The sequence below is a fragment of the Lissotriton vulgaris genome, chromosome 4_1 (genome assembly GCF_964263255.1).
Source record: "Lissotriton vulgaris chromosome 4_1, aLisVul1.2, whole genome shotgun sequence".
NCBI lineage: Eukaryota > Metazoa > Chordata > Amphibia > Caudata > Salamandridae > Lissotriton > Lissotriton vulgaris.
Genome location: NC_141691.1, coordinates 1496358519 through 1496380851, shown reverse-complemented (window position 1 = coordinate 1496380851; position 22333 = coordinate 1496358519). Strand labels below are relative to the sequence as shown.

Genomic DNA, 22333 nt, shown 5'->3' with positions numbered 1-22333 from the left:
AGAGCTCTCCTTGCAGGTGAGTGACTGCACCCTACTGCAAGGGGATATCTGGGGGGTACATGGGACCCCCTTTCCCCTCCTCCAGAGGGCTGCCATCAGGGGGCACACTGACAGTGGGCGCAGTGTCAGTGCACCTACTGACAGCTTCTTTGCCTCTGCTCCCATGTCTATAATACAGCGCAGAGGCAAAGGGATTCCTGCATTTGCATGGGGCCATGTTCCTATGTAAATGAGGGTATGCCCTAGGCTGAAGCTTTATGTGTGCCAGCACTAGCAGTATTACAGAAAGGGTCACACAAGCATCTGTGGCCCCTTCGCTTATACCTAAGTACCCCAGGGTTGGGCAAAGCAGGTGCGACGCCCATTGCGCCTCTGGGGCACTTCCATAATATGGCCCCTTGTAAGGTAATCCTTCTGATTAGCATGCACCTCACTTTACAGGATCATTTAGATTTCTCTCCCACTGGGGAACACTCCACCAGGACTTCCTCATACTGAAAGAGTTGGGGAACAGGGCTACTGGGAACTGTGAGTTTGAGGACCTCACCGCCACTCCAGAACATGCAGCGTCACAAGTAGGTGGTCAATGCAGCCACCCTGTCATGACTAAGCAGGGGTCTGGAGGTCTGCTATAATAGCGGATGCGCGAATATCATCATTTGCTTGGCTCTAGCCTTACGTCCTTCAATACTTAATTTTTTTTCCATTGGGAGGTGGGTAGTGGGTAATTGGAGGAAGGAAACTACTGCCTCTCATTGACATAATTTAAATGAGGCACTCAGAGACCATCTTCAGCGTCTCTATTGCATGATGATATTTGCATATTGTTGGACGAGTGGTTAGAAGCTTTTAGCTCCAGTTAAATAGAGGGTCTCATGTGGGTTTATGTGTTCAGTCTAATGTGTTTCTTTGTGCTATATTGTGTTGTTTTTAAGAAGATAATAAAGAGAGGATCTTACCGTGCATTCGAAAGTCTGAAATCCACTCTTCCTAAGTAGGTACAACACCCATGCTTCACAGAATCCCACACTGTTTATGTGGTTGCCTCTGGTGTGCCTCATGCATCTGGTTACCTTTGGAAAAGAGAATCAAATTCAACATTCTTGCTCTTCTTCATTACTTAACCTAATTGGAACACAAGCCCAGGCTGACTGAAATACTCGCCTCAAACTATGTACTGAATCATAGCATCAAAATAGTTAAACTATGTATAATTTGTCAACCAAAGTTCAAATAAAAAAGAGTAAAAGTCCCAAGTAAATGTAGTGCTCACAAATCAATCTTGAGTGACTTACCACATGTTCCTTGGAAAATGTTCATGGCCAGTATTTAACTAAAGGAACTGACATTTGAACAAATCTCAAATATTGTTCTAAGGGGGGGGGTCCACACCTCCTCTGACCGATGGAACAGAAAGCCCTCCCTTCAGAACATGCACTCACCTCAACACCAAACCTACCCTAAAGCCACAGTCCACCACTCATATTCTTCAGCAAATAGTTACCCAAAACAGAACCTCACTGTTTGAGACCAGGACTTTGAACAGTTCATGGAGCATAACAACATATCTACTGATCATGCGGCCAGGACTTAACTGCCTCTTAGTCCTACACGTGTTGTAAATTGACCTCTCCTATGCTCATATATCTTTCCCCACTACCCAGAAGCTCATCTCATCCAAGCTTTATACTTATCAGATCTTACTTACTAATAGAGTTATGAACCAACCCATTGCCTAATTATTGTTTACTTATCCGTTACACAATAATTATGTGTTCTTAGTCTCTGAAATTGCTCCAGGGGGATAGGTTAGCACTTTACAAAATACTGAAATGAATTGATATATAACAAAATATAAATATTTCATCCTTCATTTTGACTTGCCTTCTTACACTAATTGCAGTTTTTGTAAGATTCATACCTAGTGACCCGTGCAAAAGTTAACCTTTCGTTTTGATTGAAGATCAGAATAATGTCGCATTGCACAGACTGGATAAACATACTATTATCCAAAAATGCGTTGTGAGTCAGGCAACTAACTGACTCACAAAGCTTTTTATGGATGAGTAAGCAGGTACTCCTGGAAATTCATGTGTAGGCTGCACCTAAAATTGGAGTCCAATACAACTACTCATTGTAAATGCTGTGTGAATCTGGCCTGGAAATTGAGAAACAATTATCACTAATCACACTAAGAAAACACAAATGCTCGGAAAAATAAAACTGTGTGAAATGGTCCCAAAACATTTTAAATGGTGTACAATATACTTGTTGGGAAACCCCATGCTTACTCTCTTATAAAATTGGGGCTTTGGGAAAATCAAATTATAATGCATGCTAATTGTTCCCACAGCAATCCTCATCTATAATTAGGCTTTCCGAGCAGTATCTGAGCCTGGACTAATCTAATTGTACATATGTGAATAAAAAATGGTTTTGTTATGGGCTTTTTACCGCCCCAAAACAGTTTTTCAAATAAACTATTTCTTGCTGTATTAATTGGAAGTGATGAGTTTACTAAAAAAAAACGTAATTTCGAAGGAAGGAACTGCCCTCTAAAGTGTTGATTTTTTTCCCTAATGATATAGAGATCACTCTTTTAGAGTAAGGCATATTCGTTGTGTACCAGGTACTCCACCAAGCATCACAGTGGTGCCTCAAAGCTAATTTCGAACATCACTGGAGCTTTTGAAAAAACTCACATTTAGTAGGTAGGTCCTTGGGCTCCAAACAGCTGTATCCTTCCCAAAGGAGGCTACCACAGCTCCAATTATATGAGTGAAGGACACACTGGGAATAATTTGCAGCATTTCATAGACAAATATCTAGCATCACATTAAAAAAAATCTATATTATTTTTCACAAAGCAAATCTGGCCATGTATAAACAAGCATTTCGGCTATCCACATCCATGACTACTATGGAACTCATGTAAGTATACAATAAAGTAATATAAATAATAAGCAATTTATTTTTAGAAAACTAAGCACAGCATTCCCTTCTATTGCTAGAGCCCACATAGATCATGCTAGCAAGGTAAATCCTTTCTATAATGATTCTGAGAATGAACCAATCCTTAAGGTGCCTCATGACCAGGGTTTTTGTGCTTCTTCTGCATTATATGTGGGAAAAGCAAATATTTTTACATAGAATTCTCTTTCAAATCAATTTACATCATGTATAGATTCCCAAACTTTGAATACCTTTACAAAGCTTAATAATCTTTATCCTCAACATGTTACATAGTGGTGGTAGCTATTGTGTAGGTATATATGAGTCAGAGTTTCGCTTGGAAGAACGTTTTTTGTTTTGCAAATAACTTTGGGGCTGTTTGACAACTATTCACAAAACCTTCAGAAAAGCTCATCTATTGCAGCTCCTTACTAGAACATTTCAGTGTGATCCGTCACGCAGGGACACAGAAAAAGGTGGGGATGGGCTCAAAACACGTTTTTTTCTGTTCAATTTCTATAGTGAAAATTGAATAGTGATACAGAGAAAACAGCTTAACAAAATTACACAAAGTTGATCTGCAAAGGGTTTGCCACCCGTGAGGGGTTGTCTGCAGATGTACCATAACAAGATATTACTTTACATAAAAACAAATATAGAAAGTCACTGAAAAACAGAGGTAAGAGCGGAGTCATATGTAAGTAAGGTATTAAGATTTTAGCTGACATCTAAAAAATCTTATCAAGTAGCTAGAAAAAACAAAAGATTAATGTTTAGTTATGTCTAGGTCTGGTAATAATAAAAATAAATGAAACCAAAAAACACTGAAATGAACCAGTTATATGTAATTGACATAAGTATATCGTGTAACGTTGTGATGCTCTGCTTATGACCTCACATGTTACATCACTGATGACATCTGAAATCCATGGCAGTGCAAGATTTACTTATGTCTATCATGAATAACTCATGCATCTCAGTATTTTTTTCTGTCTCAGAGTGGTAGTTGTCAGTGAATTTTGAAGGCTTTTTAGTGTAAGTTAAAATTCCATCACTTTACTTGCATATAGCTCCACTTTAAAGAAACAAATATATATATATATATATATTACCTACTGGCGGTCGCCAGTAGGTATATATAGTTAGGATTTTTTCTCTATGGGATTTTTGAAAATTCTATGTCTAATAACTTTGGCGTTTGTGGACGGAATTGGCTGAAATTTTCAGGAAAATGGAACATTTTGTTTCTGAGCAGCCCCTGACAATTTGGGGGGGTTTCATCAAGGGGGGGCCGAGAAAAAAGGGGGGTCCCAAAACGCGTTTTTCCCATGTTAATTTCCATAGGGCGGTTGGCCTCACTTTTAGCTCGAACGGCTGAATGGATTTGCACGAAGCTTGGCAAAATTGTAGGGACTGTTAGCCCGATATGCCTTTGCTAGGTCTCAATATATGTGCTCCAGTGGATTTTGAGTAATTTAGGTTCAAAAAAAGATATATATCTGGGCGGAGCCTAACCACACATCTGATCTGATTGGCTGTCAGCACTTCATCCAAGAAGTGTTGGCAGCCATCTTGGGACCAATATACATGATAGCACCTCATTAAAAAGCATTGTAGTTAATAGAGGGTTTTAGGACTTTAGTTACATTATAAATCATTTGTTGATGGTACCATACTCGTTTTAGGAATTGTGCTGTGATATCATGAATATTGTTTGAAAGAAAACTAATATCTCATGATTTTCCCACAGTGGTTTGGAAGGGGATCTATAAGCTAAACTGAAAGCATATTTTCTGTAAATTCACATTATCTTTCTCAGTCATGTGAAAATGAAGTCTGACATTCTCAGTAAAACATGTACATCCAACAAGGACAGAGACTGTCAGTTGATTCCTTTGTGTTCTACTGCAGCCTCCTAGAGTGTTCTAAAGAACAACTAGAGCGCTAACAGTCCTACTTATTACAAAGGTATGGCACACCTGAAGCCATCTTGATTGGAATAAAGTGGTAACTCTTAAAACATTTAATTTAAAAAGAAACAACATGAGGGGGTATATTTTGCCATAGAAAGTATGATTAGTGCTGCAGAATGAAAAATTAGGGCACATTTTGAGTGACTTCTCAAATCCTTTTCTATTTCATTAAAACATTCTGACATGCAGTCTCCCAAAATGGCCACCAGAGACAAAAGAGCCCAAATGTAGCCCAAATATCACCCAGATGTAGCCCAAGTATAGCCCAATGACAGAATGTCCCAGAGTGTTCTAAAGAACAACTAGAGCGCTAACAGTCCTACTTATTACAAAGGTATGGCACACCTGAAGCCATCTTGATTGGAATAAAGTGGTAACTCTTAAAACATTTAATTTAAAAAGAAACAACATGAGGGGGTATATTTTGCCAAAGAAAGTATGATTAGTGCTGCAGAATGAAAAATTAGGGCACATTTTGAGTGACTTCTCAAATCCTTTTCTATTTCATTAAAACATTCTGACATGCAGTCTCCCAAAATGGCCACCAGAGACAAAAGAGCCAAAATGTAGCCCAAATATCACCCAGATGTAGCCCAAGTATAGCCCAATGACAGAATGTCCCAGAGTGTTCTAAAGAACAACTAGAGCGCTAACAGTCCTACTTATTACAAAGGTATAGCACACCTGGAGCCATCGTGATGGGAATAAAGTGGTAACTCTTAAAACATGTAATTTAAAAAGGAACAAAATGAGGGGGTATATTATGCAATAGAAGGTATTATTAGTGCTCCAGAAAGAAAAATTAGGGCACATTTTGAGTGACTTTTCAAATCCTCTTCTATTTCATTAAAAAATTCTGACATGCAGTCTCCCAAAATGGCCACCAGAGACAAAAGAGCCCAAATGTAGCCCAAATATCACCCAGATGTAGCCCAAGTATAGCCAATGACAGAATGTCCCAGAGTGTTCTAAAGAACAACTAGAGCGCTAACAGTCCTACTTATTACAAAGGTATGGCACACCTGAAGCCATCTTGATTGGAATAAAGTGGTAACTCTTAAAACATTTAATTTAAAAAGGAACAAAACGAGGGGGTATATTTTGCCATATGAATTATGATTAGTGCTGCAGAAAGAAAAATTAGGGCACATTTTGAGTGACTTCTCAAACCCTCTTCAATTTCATTAAAATTTTTTGACATACAGTCTCCCAAGATGGCCACCAGAGACAAAAGAGCCTAAATGTAGCCCAAATATCACCCAGATGTACCCCAAGTATAGCCCAATGACAGAATGTCCCAGAGTGTTCTAAAGAACAACTAGAGCGCTAACAGTCTTACTTATGACAAAAGTATGGCACACCAGAAGCCATCTTGATTGGAATGAAGTGGTAAGTCTGAAAACACTCAATTTAAAAAGGAACAACATGAGGGGGTTAATTTTGCCATAGAAAGTATGATTAGTGCTTCAGAAAGAAAAATTAGGGATCATTTTGAGTGACTTCTCAAATCCTCTTCTATTTCATTAAAAAAATTCTGACATGCAGACTGAAACATGCACTTTGAATACCAGCAGCAGACGTCCCTGGTGAGCAGTAGCTTTACTACAGTGATCTAATGTGCAACTAGAGTGCTAACGTTCAGAATTTATGGCAAATGTGTGACACATCTGAATGCCTTCTTGATGCAACCAAAGTAAACAAGCATTGAAAATGCAATAGATCTCGCCCTCGTTTAAGTTAAAGCCAATCTGTTTGTAATGAGGTGGCTTTTTAGCTTTGCTTTTATTAGTGTTTTTTCAACTTTCATGTAAATAACATGCATCTGTATGCATATAAGTATATGTATGCATGCATTTATGTTTGTATTTATATAGATATACACATGATATATGTTTATATATGTATGTATATATATATAGATATTCACTGAAAAAACCATAGGTTATAGACCATATATAGTTAGGAATTAGCATTTACAAAACCTTGAAAATTCACTGAAAAAACCATAGGTTATAGACCATATATAGTTAGGAATTAGCATTTACAAAACCTTGAAAATTCACTGAAAAAACCATAGGTTATAGACCATATATAGTTAGGAATTCGCATTTACAAAACCTTATTTTACTCACACAAAACCATTGAAATTCCATATATAGTTAGTTGCACTAACTATATATCGCGCACCCGCAATCCACTGCTGATGATGTCACATATTACATCATTCATGACATGGTCAGTGACATCACTGATGACATCACTGATGACATCTCAAATGACATCACTGATGACAACATCCAGTGACTGTATGTTTCTGTAAAGTTAAAATATGTCTTACATATTGAAGAATGAGTGGATGTATAAGTGTCTGGATGAAGGATTTAGTAGGTGCATGACTGACTGTATGAGTGAGTGATTAAATGTGTCTCACTGAGTGCATGGGTTAGTGACTAAACTGTCTTAATTTGTGCATCATTATGTCTGTTGTTCTGTAAACTGTTGCATGTGTTGATAAGTAGCTATATGAGTAACTATATGGGTTATTGATTGGTTGCCCAAGTATTTGTATGGGAGACTGAGTGTGTGTGTGGGTGGCTGGGAGGTGTATGACTCTGAGCATAGATGTGTGAGCAGTTGATTCACTAGATGTATGGTTTCAAAAGTGCATGTGGAAACAGCTGTATGGGCGGTTGACTGTGTGCATGAGTGTATTGGTGAGTGAATGGATATCTCAGTGCTACATGTCAAAGTAAGTACATATGTAAAACACAGTACATGTGAGAGTTGACATATATAAATAACTGTGCATAAGAGCCAGTGAATGTGTGAGTGGCTGTATGGATCATTGTGAACTTGTATCAGGGATTGTATAAGAGAGTAAATATGTGTTAGTATATGTTTGAATAAGTAAAGTTTGTATAACTGTATAGTTGAGGAAATGGAGGTGTGATTGATTCTTTGCATGACTGACTAGGTGTGTGAGTAACTCCATGGATGAGTGACAGTCTGTGAGTGTCTGTTTACACTGATTGTATCTAAGGTTATATTAGAGTCTGAAGAGGTTCATCGTATTATCACATGAATGATATCATCAGTGATGTGATCAGTAATGTCAAATGAGATGTCATCAGTGATGTCATCAGTGATGTCATTTGAGATGTCATCAGTGATGTCATTTGAGATGTCATCAGTGATGTCATCAGTGATGTCACTGACCATGTCATGAATGATGTAATATGTGACATCATCAGCAGTGGATTGCGGGTGCGCGATATATAGTTAGTGCAACTAACTATATATGGAATTTCAATGGTTTTGTGTGAGTTGAATAAGGTTTTGTAAATGCGAATTCCTAACTATATATGGTCTATAACCTATGGTTTTTTCAGTGAATATATATATATATATATATATATATATATATATATATATATATATATATATATATATATATATTTATATACTGGTGGTCTCTAGTAGGTAGTTATAGTTAGTTTTTGATTTGCCTATACTTTTTGGCTCCGTTTGACGAATCTTCATGATCATTTCTAAAATTAGTCTACTAGTGAGTTTTATTGTGCATCGAATGTTTTGGAGTGACCCGCTAAGCAGGGGTCGAGAAAAAAGCGGGGTAGAAAAAAGTGAAATTCCCTTGTTAATTCCAATGGACATTTTAAACATGACTACGGCTTGACCCGCTTGACGGAATTACACCAAATTTGGCAGAAAGTAGCTGTTGGTCCAGAAAGCGCCCTTTTTGTTATTTGGTGCAAATCAATTTGGTAGTTTTGGAGATATTAAAGAAAATTCAAATTTGTATATCTAGGGTTGCGAATAATTTGTGAATACTGAGGATCTTGTGCAGAATTCTGATTGGCTGCCAACACTTCAACCAGGAGGTGTTGTTAGTTATTTTGTGACTCCGCCTCAGCCGAGTACCAAAAACATTTTAAAATAAAGAAAAGGGGGCAAGGTAGGAATACCCTGATCCCCTTGCCCTGGTGCTAGGGTCCCTCAGGGACCCCGCCAGGCCAAAAAAGCATTTTCTTCTAAACTTTTTGTCGCAAAATAATGAGGATTCGTGAATTCACAGAAAAATTGGAGAAAAAAAACAAGCGTGGTCTCCAGTTTCTGTTTCTTTTTCATGGCATTAATTTTATTAACAAATGAGGAGGGATTACAATTGGTTGTAGTGGGTATGGGCCAGCTTAAGGAAAGGCTGTGATAAAAGAAAATGCAGCATTAGAATTAAGGCTTTTCAATATAAAAATATCGGTCTGTTACCACAGGCCCTGTAATAGCAGCCAATTCTCGCAAAGATAATTACTTGTGCCCTGAATCAAGAAATAGGAACAAGTACTACTTGCAAAATTCTCCCTCTACTAACCCTGCCTACTAAAGATGTTTTATTGGAAAGGGATTACAAAACACTTGACTGTAATCAAACTATTGTATTTCTTTGTTTTATTCATGCAGTTGTCCAACACCAGGTTGTGATGGCAGTGGTCATGTAACAGGAAATTATGCGTCGCATCGCAGGTAAGGAAATGCAGGAAGTGTAAGTTGAGAAAAGGGCTTTCAAGTATTTTGCCTCAATTCTGTTTCTCCATAGAAATGTACAGTTCTCTGTTTGCAACTTGTCTTCGTGTTTCTTTGTGCTGTTTGCCTATGTGACTCTCTGGAAGCATTCTGCTTCAGTGAAAAAGGTTGTATGTGTCAGCAGTGCAATGTACGTTTATTATGGATTCAGATTTGAACATGCAGCATTTGAAAGTTAAAATATTTCAATTCTTTTATTTTCTAAGACATTGGCTTTTGATTTTGAAATAACGTAGAGAGGGAATTGAGTGATTATGAGAAGGTCAGGTTCATCAAGTAGTTTCTTTTTGAATATATTGAAGGCAACATTTTAAAAGAACATTAAAGCTTGCAGGAATTTATTAAGTTAGAACTTCCCTAGTATGTTCCACTTCGAACTCATAGCATCAATGTGACTGCTGATGACGGTTACATCTCTTCCCTTCTAAATCTTAGTTTATTCACAGGCTAGGTACTTCTTTGCAAAAAGGACAGCTGGACTGTATATGGGTGACAGGACAATAACATGAAAAGCAAAATAAAACTTTATATGACCTATATAAAAGGTCAATAATGGCAAGAACGGAATCGACCAGTGGTCTTCAAGCTTCTAAAAGCCGCCCGCTTGTGTAAAAAAAATCAAATGGGCCCCCCAGCATGACAAAAATCTATTCACAATTATTCTATAAAAGTGATAGTTCTAAACATATATAACAATCCAAACATAGCCGTTATGTTTAATATCCCTTTTAAAAATGCAATGAAATATATTATTTGTAACATGCTACGGACAGTCTGTACTCCCTGAAGGGTAAAAGTAACTACAGTGTGATACTTTGACCAAAATGGGCTATGGGACTTTGAGTGTTACATGGTGACCCCAGTCCCATTGACACCTATCCCTAGCCAATACATGAGTGACACATTAATTTAGAGATGGATCAATACATTATGGCTCATTGACACTCTTTTCCTCACTTTAAGTTTGTTTTTAGCATGATGCTTTTTGTGTCTAGTTCCTTGGTCAGTGCATCCCATCCCCAACTCCCTCAGATCAGTTCAGGGACCTACTGGTCCACACCCACCCCCTAAGATCGAAGACCTCTAAAACAGACAGACTGGTGAAACAGGCCCTATATCATTTATGTAGGATGAAATTGCTGTTAGAAAGAGTTCGTTTTTAACTGCAACCAGTCATGGCATACGTTTTATGTTTTCGAACAGTGTTTCTGGATGTCCACTGGCTGATAAAACCCTGAAATCTTTAATGGCTGCTAATTCTCAAGAGCTTAAGTAAGTAGAACTTAAAAAAATATGTTATCTATACTTTAGTAGCTGCAAAACAGCGATGGTTACAATGCAGTTTGTCTGATTATACAGTAAATGACAAAGGCCAAAAAAAGATAAACGTTTGACAAGTGAGAATCTTTTCAGCTAAAATTTATAAAATGCTTCTGTGAGTAAACAAAATCTCAAAGTGGGGAAGGGAGTAACCAGAGCTTCATTCATACAGGTGCATATGCGCGTTTTGGGTGTGAAAGGAACATTCCTTGGGAATAAGCACATACAATGCTCACTCATTTTGTGAACAAGTACACATTCTGAATCTTGGATACATTTCTGGTGTCAGGGGCAAAGAGTTGTATCTATGTATCTATCTGAAAGTAGTAGTAAGCAGTAGTTCTTTCATACAAAACAACACCTCTGTCTGGACATTCCATCTTTATTGCAACTGTGATACGCTGGTCATTGTTATTGTTAATAAGCACCATGTATAGAACACAATCAGCCATCAGTATGGCATCCCTACAACTTTTGGCGGTCAAAGGCATGTCTCTCTGCAAGTATCAGTATTGTATCGTGTCTCACATTCCTACAAGCTCATTCGCTCAAACAATTCTCTGGCAAACAAAGTACTTGGCACACCTACAATATCATCTTTGCTATTGTTAGGCTGTCCCTGCAAATACAAGGTGGAAGAAAGAGATGGACAACTTGTGGTAAAGACAACATATGTTTAAGGTTCCACTGTGGAGAGATGTGCAGTTTCACACACATTTATAATGTCTTTCAAGCACTTACACACATTCCTGAGCTTACTCCGAGATGAACTGGATGGTAGGGCTGTTATTTGTAGAGAACTGAAACAGAGAGCCTACATATACAAATGGTATATAAGTGGCTAAACGGCCTCAGATGGGCCAATATATTTCTTGTGAAACAAATGTAGGTCTGTCTCTTGTACAAATTAGGTAAATGTATTAAATCACTGATATGCATAGGTGTTTGCATAACATTGGTGGCTCTCTATGCATCTTTATTACTTTACCTCATTTTCACCTATCCTACTGCACTAAAATTTAGGATGTGTTCTTTCTATAGCCGTTCATCAGTAAACGAGAGGTCATTCTTCTCATCCACGGGATATGTTGCTCATATGTAGAAAGTCAATATCCGTTTCGTTATTAAATCATTAATATAATACTTAATTCAATTATTAGCTTTTTATCAGCTCCAATTGTTCATGCTAGAGGAGCCTCTTCCAACTCTAGACATTGTTATTAGGAAAAAGGAAAAAGCTCAGGAACCTGAGCTTGAAAATGTTAAATAGTAATCTGATTTTACAAAGCATTTCTCCAGTTTCTAATTGCTGCACTAAAGTGTTACTATTGCCTCGTGTAATAGCACTTAATGTACTGTCCAAGTAAAACTAGAAAGCAGAGGCGTCCTTGCCAGGATTCAAACTTTACTTTTACATTTCTTAACTCAGACTTCTAACTTAGCCATGTTGGGATTCTCGCGAGTTTCTGACAATTTACTCTATTGCAATAAACTACTTTCCCATCCAAGCAGAGTAAAATCAGAAATAATAAAGCCACGCTTATATTCAGCAGAGAACAAATATCGTCAATGACGAAAAGCTGGGAGGAGCTTCAGTAGCAGGTGAAAGTTAAAGGACTTTGCATCCCTAACCGCCCCTGATGATATCACGAGCTTTGCAGCTTATTATCAGCAACATCACTTAGAATTCCCTGCAAGACAATCTTTCCTTCCCCATCTCATAAAACAGCATTTGGATTGGAAAAAGCTTACTGCTCACAATTGGATGAAATACTGTATTTTCGAAACCAGCCCGTACGGCGCTGTATAAAAGTAACAACTTTTAAGGCCCCATTTCACGTTCTGGAGTGCATCGAGGTATTTTAACAAGGGCCCCGTGCCGTTTCCGAATCCTTTTCTTTTAAGCCTGAAGAATAGTCCACATTATCATATATATGTATTCTATTTGCAACACGTTCGGGTACTTTCGCTTAGCGCACGGGTGTCTTTTTTTCTGTCAGTTCTATTTCCCACCAAGTCATTCATTCCTCGTGCACTTTTTCTAACGTGCTTTTTCCTTCCTGGCTCAGAAGGCTTTGTTTGCTTAATAAAAACAACAGAACGACTTGTTTATTTAATGTTTTTTGAATTAGTTATATCTTTATTTTTTTTATTTTTATGTTTTAGGTGCCCAACACCTGGCTGTGACGGCTCTGGTCACGTGACTGGAAATTATGCCTCACACAGAAGGTAGGATTACTGACACTTTTATGTCATGGAAACGCTCTGCGTGGCAGCCTCATGTAAGATGGAGGGAGGCCTGGGGTGTGGCTTTCTGGCTTTGCTTCAGGAATGAACTTAATTTAGAGAGAGAAAACACATGAATCAGCAAAGGAAGGGAGGGGATTAAAGGAGATGAAATGGCCAGCATTTCCCCTGGTTTTCAGGAAACATGAGCTGCATATGGGAACTAGATTGAAAGTGTGGCTTTTAATGGCACTGCAAGGGCCAGTTTAAATTTATACGTGATGTTGTGTTCCTCTTCCAGCTTGTCAGGCTGCCCTCTTGCCCGAAAAGGTGGTGCCAAAATGACCCCAACCAAGGAAGAAAAAGAAGACCCTGATCTTAAGTAAGTCTAAGGGACCCTGATTCAGCTGATATTTACAATTTTATTTTTACCTTATTAAATTGTGAACGAAAATCTACACCACCTGTTACTCGCCCGCCACTGCTCGTTCTCGGTTTCCTTTTGTACCACTTTTTGCCGCCATAAGTGTGGCAGGGTATGCTCAGAAGTGAGCCCCTTGCTCACTTTGCTACTGGATTCAAGCAAGCCGGGCTGAAGGCGGCTGGAATGCCAAAAAACGGTCCTCGGAAGCTTGTTTCCGGTCCAGGGAAGACATGGCTTGGCAGTTCGGTCTGGACTGTTCCCATGAGGCACAGGGTCAGACTGATTTGTATATAGCCATGTCTGAACTGGGGTGGCAGAGTGGGCTAAAGAACGGTGATGGATTAAACCCAGATCTTTTGACTGGGTGTGAGTGTTTGATTGATTCAGATGCTCCGTCCATCACCACCCCCTTTTGTATCGTTCTCGGTTTCATACTAATGTGGTAGGCTTCCTAATAAAGCTGTGACTTTCAGGCTGCATTGGAGGTTTTAGTGGACTTAAGTGCAGAGATATAGCGGGGAGCACACGTTTTTGGACAGATCGGATGAATGGCCATCGAGCATGGCGGACCTGAACGAGAGCGAAAGCAGGAAGAGAACGAATGAATGAGCCGTGTGACATGCTTTTCATTTGATTCTGTTTTGGTAAAAAGAAAGATGAAAAAGTCCTCAGTTCAGTCAGAGCACATGTTGAATGATTAGCTATACATTTGTGTAATAAAAGCAAATTATAGCATCCAAAAAGTTCCAGCACTGCAAAATGGCTATAAAAATTATTTTACCTATGTATCAGTAAAAACGAAAGTGTTTGACTTAGTTCCCATCAGTTTTTGCTCACTGTGAAAGCGGGTTTCATAGTGACATGAACATGCAATGTCCATTGAGTTCATCATGTGTCTAATTATGCATAGGGAGCCCTGTCATTGCCAATGAGCTGCTGGACTTCTCCCAGTGGCAACACAGCCCATGTATAACTAAGAGAAGGCCACCTCCTGGACCTGTTCTTATATTCGAGACTTAACAACAATGATGCAAGCCACGCTGAGGTCAGAGTTACCAATAATGCCAGCAGTGAGTTACACTGTCAAATCACCCCTTGCTAGATTATCAGAAAAGAAGCTGGTATCTTCACATAACATACTAAACTTCTTACCAACCATGACCACCCCACCGGCAACAACCTCGATAATACCAACAACCCTTGTTATCGCTATCCCCATACCTTCTTGCAGCAAATTCACAAAGCTACCTTCTTCTGTGAATTCGCCTGCAATCCTGCCTTTTGGTCCCACAAGAGCACAGCATAACAAGAGCACATAAACTGTCCCCCATCAGTTGGCCACTAACACACTGAGAATTGAGAGGCCCCCCCGCGTCTAGGGGAGAGGGGGCAGTCAATAGGGCTCCGGGCTGGCGGGAGAGGGGGCCGTCCTGCTGGTGGTCCTGTACTCTCCAGCCCTACCCAAGATGCCGGTGCGGCGGGGCCCCGGGCAGGAAAATGGCGGGGACTCCTCTTTTGGCTGGGACTGGCTCATCCTGGAACAGGGAGGGCAGTCAATAGGGCTCCGGGCTGGCGGGAGAGGGGGCCGTCCTGCTGGTGGTCCTGGACTCTCCGGCCCTACCCGAGATGCCGGTGCTTGGAAGAAGAAATTTGGCGAAAGGGGGTGAAAGTTGGTGCGCAAGGAAAGGCGCAAAGCAGTACCAGGCAGGCACGTCTAGGGCATAGACGACAGGTAGTTACCTGGAATTGAATGGAAGCAATGGAGATGGGTTGTGGCCTGCTGGTACAACCCATATCCAAGATGGCTCTGGAGATCCTGTATTGTAAATAAAATTGTAACCTGTGGTGCAAACTAATACTGCACAACCCAATGTATCAATGTGTGTTGGATTAGTTTATTAAAGTTGGTCTAATGTTGACAATGCATCAACAAATAAAGAGAGCATTATTTGAGAATTAATAAAGACTACGCAGTGAAGACCAAACACTTTGTATGGTGCCTTTTTGTGGTGGGCCAAAAGGGAGGCAAAGTGTGGTGGAACGAATCGCACGTTATATGCCTACTATGACCGTCATGCGAAGATACTTCACTACACTGTCTCCTTCTAAGAAAAAAACATTCTCTCCCCAGCCACTCCTCAAAACTAACTGCACACTATCAAAATAAAAGTGGATCACCTTCCAGCTCTAAATGCGTAAGGCACTATCATCGTAGAAGGTAACTTCCATAGACCAGACTCCGCAAAGCTTAATTGAAATACCCACTCTGCCTCTCCACTTCTAAAAGCGTCACACTCTTGTGCAATGCTGTGACACTTTTTTGCTTCAATGCATCTGAGACCGTTTGTGTCTGGGTAGTTTCCAAATCCCACACTCCGGTTTAGCCATAAGGGTCTGGCAATGGTTCCTAGGATTAGGAAGTCTTGCCAGGGCGGCCGGTCATTTGCGTTCCGTGGTTCTAAGCTCTGGATTGATCTTCTGCATTCACTGGGAGCCTGAACATTGCTCACAGTGTTTTGGAAGCAGCTTAAAACCTGGCTGTTTCCTCATTTATAATTGGTAATGTGACTGTTTGACCGTCCTTGGTTTGGTGAGGAGGCTCGCCCTGGGAAACCTTCCCTGGTAGCCATGCACTTTACAAATCACTAATAATATTAATAATAATATTAATAATAATATTAATAATAATAATAATAATAAAAATAATAATAATAATAAAAATTATACTGTACATCATTTGGAAAAATACTTTTCTTATTTCATATTTCAATTAATATCAGCGTTTAATTGGTTTGCTTTTCTCACAGATGCCCTGTTACTGGGTGTGACGGCCAAGGTCACATTTCAGGTAAATACACAACTCATCGCAGTGCTTCTGGTTGTCCTCTGGCTGCCAAGAGACAGAAGGAGAGCTCCTTGAATGCATCTCCCCTCACCTGGAAACTGAACAAGCAAGAACTACCGCATTGCCCTCTTCCTGGCTGTGATGGGCTTGGGCATGTCAATAATGTTTTTGTCACTCACAGAAGGTATTATTTCTATTATTATTTGTTTTCTCTAGTATTTCTCCTAGACATGGCTTTCTTACTGTCCCACTTGGTTTCAGTCGATCTAGATCTAGAAGTAGAAATCTTGAGCATTATGATGTTACTGTGACAAAGTAAAATTTGATGATTATTGTTCGGAAAACTCCAAAAATAACTTTGCACTATGTGTACAGCTTGCTGTCTTGCCTTAAGTTAGGTTCTCTGTCTAATAATTTACAAAGTGGTAAAATCGTGATCTCTTTTAACATCTTTCTAAAACTAAGGGCCTGATTTGGAGCTTGGCATACAGGGTTAACTCCTTCAGGCCAAAATATTGAGATGTCTGCCTGCCCAGCAGACATCTCTTGCATTGGCATGAACTGCTGTCACGGTGGATCCTATCACTGCATTCAAAGTTTGACAGACCCTTCCGTCAAAATGACAGATCCATACAGCAAACTTTCAGTGTTTTTTTTTATTTTCAAAAACAAATCCCTAAGCAGAATTCTGGTTTTGAAAATAAAAAATGCAATAACCCCCACATCATGGGAGATTTCTCCCTTGGTGAGGTGGTTATTTTGCAGTTTTCAATGGCCCTTACCTTGTGACAGACACGAAAACTAAACGTGTAATTTGGTCACCTACCCTAAATAGGGCTGAGGACCAATGGCAAAACCTCTGACAGCTCTTACTCTGTAGTGCCATTGGAGGTGTTTGTCGGCAGCGGAGACTGAGCAATCTCCACCATTGATATACTGAAGCTCCAGCCCACTATAAATGAGGCATTCAGACCTTCAGTTTGGCATGAGGGTACTCAGTCGACTTTACGATGGAGAGCTCTCTCCACCAAACATTAAACCAGGCTGATAATCCAATGGTGTTATATGCTACATTTGCACGAAAAATTTATTTTCTGAAACATTGCATGATTAATCAAGCATTTGCAATGCAAATAGGTCTTGCATTTACGCGAGTTTGAGCTATTAGCATTGTAAATGTCATTGCCTTTTATTTGTGTTTTGTTTTTTAAAACATAAATAAAAGGCATTTTTATTTACAATGCCAACGGCTTAAAGTCTCGTAAATGTGCGACCTATTGCAATGCAAATGCTTTTTTATCTTCTTTACAAGTAGGCGCTACCAGTGTAAAGGCGCTAGAACCCCTTTCCTCCTTCTATGATTTTTTGCACAGCGCAAACTCCACCGGAGGTTATTGTAGCACTTTACATATGCACCAGTTACATTATACAAGGTCACATTCATATTTTAGGGGGCATTGATCCGACGTCGAAAGTCGAAAATGGTTCCCCAGGTTGGTTTAGGCGACAGTCTCTCCCTTGTTTCTGAAACACCATTGTCTCTCTTCAGCAGCAGTGTGAGACCCTGGGCTGACTTTAGCACCGGAGGCCCCACGAAAGACAGCGCCAGGTGTGGCTGCACCGGTCGCACCGCCCTAAAGCCAGCCCTGGTGAGACCAGGCGCAAACTCCAGGCACCAAATCTCTAACCCTGAGCTGCTGCCCCAGGTTTTCTGAACCTGGTAGTTTAGATTCCATTTATTTATATATCTACCCCAGACAAGGTGTTGAGGTCATCAAGTGCAGCAATGACAAATATGCGAAACAGTGTCAAGCAAGTTGAGAGATGGCATGTAGGCCAAAAGGCCCAATTGAGCCTCCCGAATTTTTGGCTGCCTCTTGTCTGTAATTGCCACTTTTATGAAAAGTCAATGGGGGAAATACATTCTCCGATAAAACATTTTAATCTACCACCTTCCTGTTCCTAAATGTTGCCATGTCTAAAATAGGCTCAGATAGAGTAGGAATGGGTGGATGGGAGAGGATGTGGTGTAATGGCCAGAGGTTCCCGACTTTCGGCTTCTGCTCCACATGTGGGCACGGCACCTAATCTCCCGGTGCCTACCGAAAATGAATGTGTCCTTGTGTAATGTAACCGGTGGTCGTGTAAACCGCTCCGATACCTTCAGGATTTAGTTTGCGCTATATAACCCTGCAAACAAATGGTGCCCAGTCTGTCTGGGGCATGGAATGCAAGGAAGGGGTGAGGGTGAGCCAGAGACAATACCGCGCCCTCCGTCCTCCTTACCTCAGGCGTAATCCAGTGTTGCTCGAAGCTCCAGCATCTCTTATACTTGCTACAACACCTACATACAGGAACAAATAACTGACGCTGTGGGGGGGATTAAAGGTGGTACCTCACTAACTGGCCTCCTAGGGCGATACTAGAGATGTTTACAGAGGGGGCCCAGAGAGATGAGCCCATCTTTGTCACCCACCACGCCGGAAAAATTCCCCACTCTGTCAGGTGACAAGCAGTGCTCAACTGGTATGTGGGCGTTCAGGCGCAGCATGCTTCTGCTGGGCAGCTGCCTGGGTCCTGGTAAACACCTTCCTCGTCGTGCGCTGGAGTGTCTCCTTGCTGCAGGCAAGACCTAAAAAAGGATGACACCTTACAAAATCTGATAGTTTTTCAACCATTTGATTTTTTAATGGATGAGCCATAAAATTGTCAAAGATCTCACATTAAAGTGAGGATTTGTGAATGCAAGATTATGGCGGGAGTATCTGAAGAAGAAAGCAGTAATACAAGAATAGGAGGGTAGTAAAATTCATTGGAGGCCAACATGCCAACAAGTTTTCCACTGCACGTTCAGCTTTTAGGGGTTTCCACATTTTCATTGATGTACTTGGGGTGATCTTCTATGGGAAGTTACTAAAGTAGAAGTGAGTAGCAATTGAAAGGGTATAAGGTGCTTGTTATTCCACCTCAAACTTTATGTCATACGATTGGCTATCTCTCACGTTTATGAAATGTTGGCACTTGGTTAACATCCTACCTGGTCAGAATATCATTGTCAGAAATATCATGACATCAATATTGTGTTTAACACATTTTTTATAACAATATTCCCGTTGGGTATATATTTTCTATTAATAACTCCAATGGAATAAAAAAAATATTTACGTCACAATATCTATGTCAGTCAATATTCTGACAATGATATTCTTGTGCAGTACCCCCCTACAATGAGGTCCATAATAAAGCACAGAGGGTGAGTAAAATGTAGGAAAACAGAGGATCCACCTGCTTTCTCACTAAAATAAGGAGAGCTAAAACAGATAAGGTTTGTTGGCATTTTTCATTCTAGTTACATATTTTTAATCAATCAGTGGTTTATGCCTGCCCCTGAATGACCAGACTGGACATTTCAAGGTGTGTACTGTCAGGGCATCTTCTTTCAACAATGCCTGGACACTATATAAATAAACATCTATACTGAAAGTTTAAATAGCCTCAATACCTTAACCTCCTCCCTCAAAGAAATCGAAAACTGGATGATTAATTTAAAGCTAAAACTAAACATTCAAAAAGTACAATTTCACTTGCTCTCCCTTGAGAGTATGACCTTTCCTAGAATAAGTCAAACCAGCTTGAGGTTGGGTATAGATTTTCTATTAATAACTCCAATGGAATAAAAAACATATTTATGTCCCAATATCTATATCAGTCAATATTCTGACAATGATGTTCTTGTGCAGTACCCCCCTACAATGAGATCCATAATAAAGCACAGAGGGTGAGTAAAATGTAGGAAAACTGAGGATCCACCTGCTTGCTCACTAAAATAAGGAGAGCTAAAACAGATAAGGTTTGTTGGCATTTTTCATTCTAGTTACATATTTTTAATCAATCAGTGGTTCATGCCTGCCCCTGAATGACCAGACTGGACATTTCAAGGTGTGTACTGTCAGGGCATCTCCTTTCAACAATGCCTGGACACTATATAAATAAACATCTAGACTGAAAGTTTAAATAGCCTCAATACCTTAACCTCCTCCCTCAAGGAAATCGAAAACTGGATGATTAATTTAAAGCTAAAACTAAACATACAAAAAGTACAATTTCACCTGCTCTCCCTTGAGAGTATGCCCTTTCCTAGAATAAGTCAAACCAGCTTAAGGTCATGGGGCTTGCACCCAAAATGATCACCTCAGTGGAGGACAGCCAGCAATATGGCCAAGAGAGACTCAATGCCATCATACGGAATTTAATACTCAGCATTCCAAAAATATGTCAACTTGATTTACATTTACTGGGTGTCACATCATAATAGATGTAATCAATACATACCTTGTAATAATAATGTCAATATAAGCATGCAATGTGCAGAGTTTTGTAGGACTGCAAACACAATGGTTTGCATCTAATGGGAATAAAACACTTAAGGGTCAATTCGGACAAGCATTTTTATGTGTGTAAAAAGGTATGGATGCAGTGCTTCCTCACATACTTATATATGTTTTTTTGAATGGACCACAAAACACCTAAATTGGGAACACTGAAGCACCAATAGTATACAATTAATACAAATGGTGAGAAGAGTGTATACTCTTTCAGTAATGGCTGTTATCAGGCAGGAGTGGTGGCGTGAGGAGGGAGAAGGAAAAAGATTTTTTTCTGAACCCACACACTTACCTGGCTACAGCCAGCCAGCCGGCTGCTGCCTCTCCTCCGTCCTCTTTATCTTGAGTTTGGCAACAGGAAGCCCCTGGGCTCCCAGGCTCTCCACTGCCAATGGCAACACTGCAATGCAGTGTTGTGATTAGCCTTAGCACAGTGGTTCGGTGCTCAGACAGGCAATGGGAGCCTGGACATGTTCTCCACCCAGGCTGTAATGCAGCTTGAGTGGAGCACAGGCGAAGTGCGCATGACGTTTTGGCCGGCTCGAGATGGTTGGCCAAAGCAACATGCCACTTATAGAGTGTGCCCACCACTCCTTCCGCTGTAGTGCCCTGGTGTCATGTAGACCAGCTCCGCCCGCACATAAACAACTGAGCCACTGCAATAGAGAAAATAAAATGATGATAGCTCTGCATTATTATCATTTTCTTTTTCTTTCTTGGACTGCTCTGAGAGCAGTGAGGCGACGCTCCTCCACCCTAGGGGAGGAGCCCCCACTATCCTCTCTGCACTTCTACTAAAGATGGGAATGGACATTTCAAGGCCAATTCACAAAGACATTTATGAGTATGTGTGTTGAAACACATCCATGAAAATATAATTCAAGCCCGGTGTCTCAAAGTGAAATACTATGATGTAATGGTGGGTTAGAATCTAGTAAGGACGAATGGTAGCTACGTTCCAAGAGATTCAGTAATGAATGCACTGGTATATGCTGACAAAAAGAGTGGGAGAATTAGAAGCATGGAAGGCAGGCAATGTGGGAGATTCTAGTATATCACTTTGTCTATTAGAAGTAAAACCACATTTTGAAAACTTCCAAGCTTCCCATTAAAATTCAATATTATATATATATTTGTGAAATGAATAGCATTTTTCATAATTTGACTCTTTTGGTGTGTATAAATACTTTAAATGTATTTTTGTGCATTGTTTTCAGCTAAACATCATAGAAATTGCTTAGACTTAGGTTCACTGCCTTCCAGTCGACATTCAGTGTGTGCCAAGAAATGTAAGAACCACTGACCTAAAAGATTAATAGATTAAAGTAATGCATCACAATGCTGTGAAGAAATTCTGCTTTGTAAATGTATTGTGTTGGATATTAATATCTATTCATCGTTTTAGTTTATCAGGGTGTCCACTGAATGCTCAAGTCATAAAAAAGAGTAAAGTCACAGAGGAAATGGCGACTATCAAAATTAAAGCCCCGGCCGGTAAGTTTTTCAACACATATATTAGTCGAACATAATTGACACATTTCAACTATATGCATGTGGGTACGTTTTGTTGCGGTAATGTGCAGCTTACCGGAGATCCAGTTACAGCGTC

At 40.0% G+C, this 22333-nt stretch overlaps 1 protein-coding gene across 1 annotated transcript in view; it reads left to right on the top strand.

Annotated features, from left to right (window-relative positions):
- ST18 (ST18 C2H2C-type zinc finger transcription factor) overlaps window positions 1-22333 on the top strand; it is a 428044-nt gene that overhangs the window by 387101 nt on the left and 18610 nt on the right. The window contains exons 14-19 of the mRNA XM_086917999.1: window positions 9402-9464; window positions 10728-10796; window positions 13011-13073; window positions 13372-13452; window positions 16302-16523; window positions 22130-22218. Coding sequence (XP_086774125.1) covers window positions 9402-9464; window positions 10728-10796; window positions 13011-13073; window positions 13372-13452; window positions 16302-16523; window positions 22130-22218 — 587 coding nt within the window. The remainder of the gene's footprint in view (window positions 1-9401; window positions 9465-10727; window positions 10797-13010; window positions 13074-13371; window positions 13453-16301; window positions 16524-22129; window positions 22219-22333) is intronic.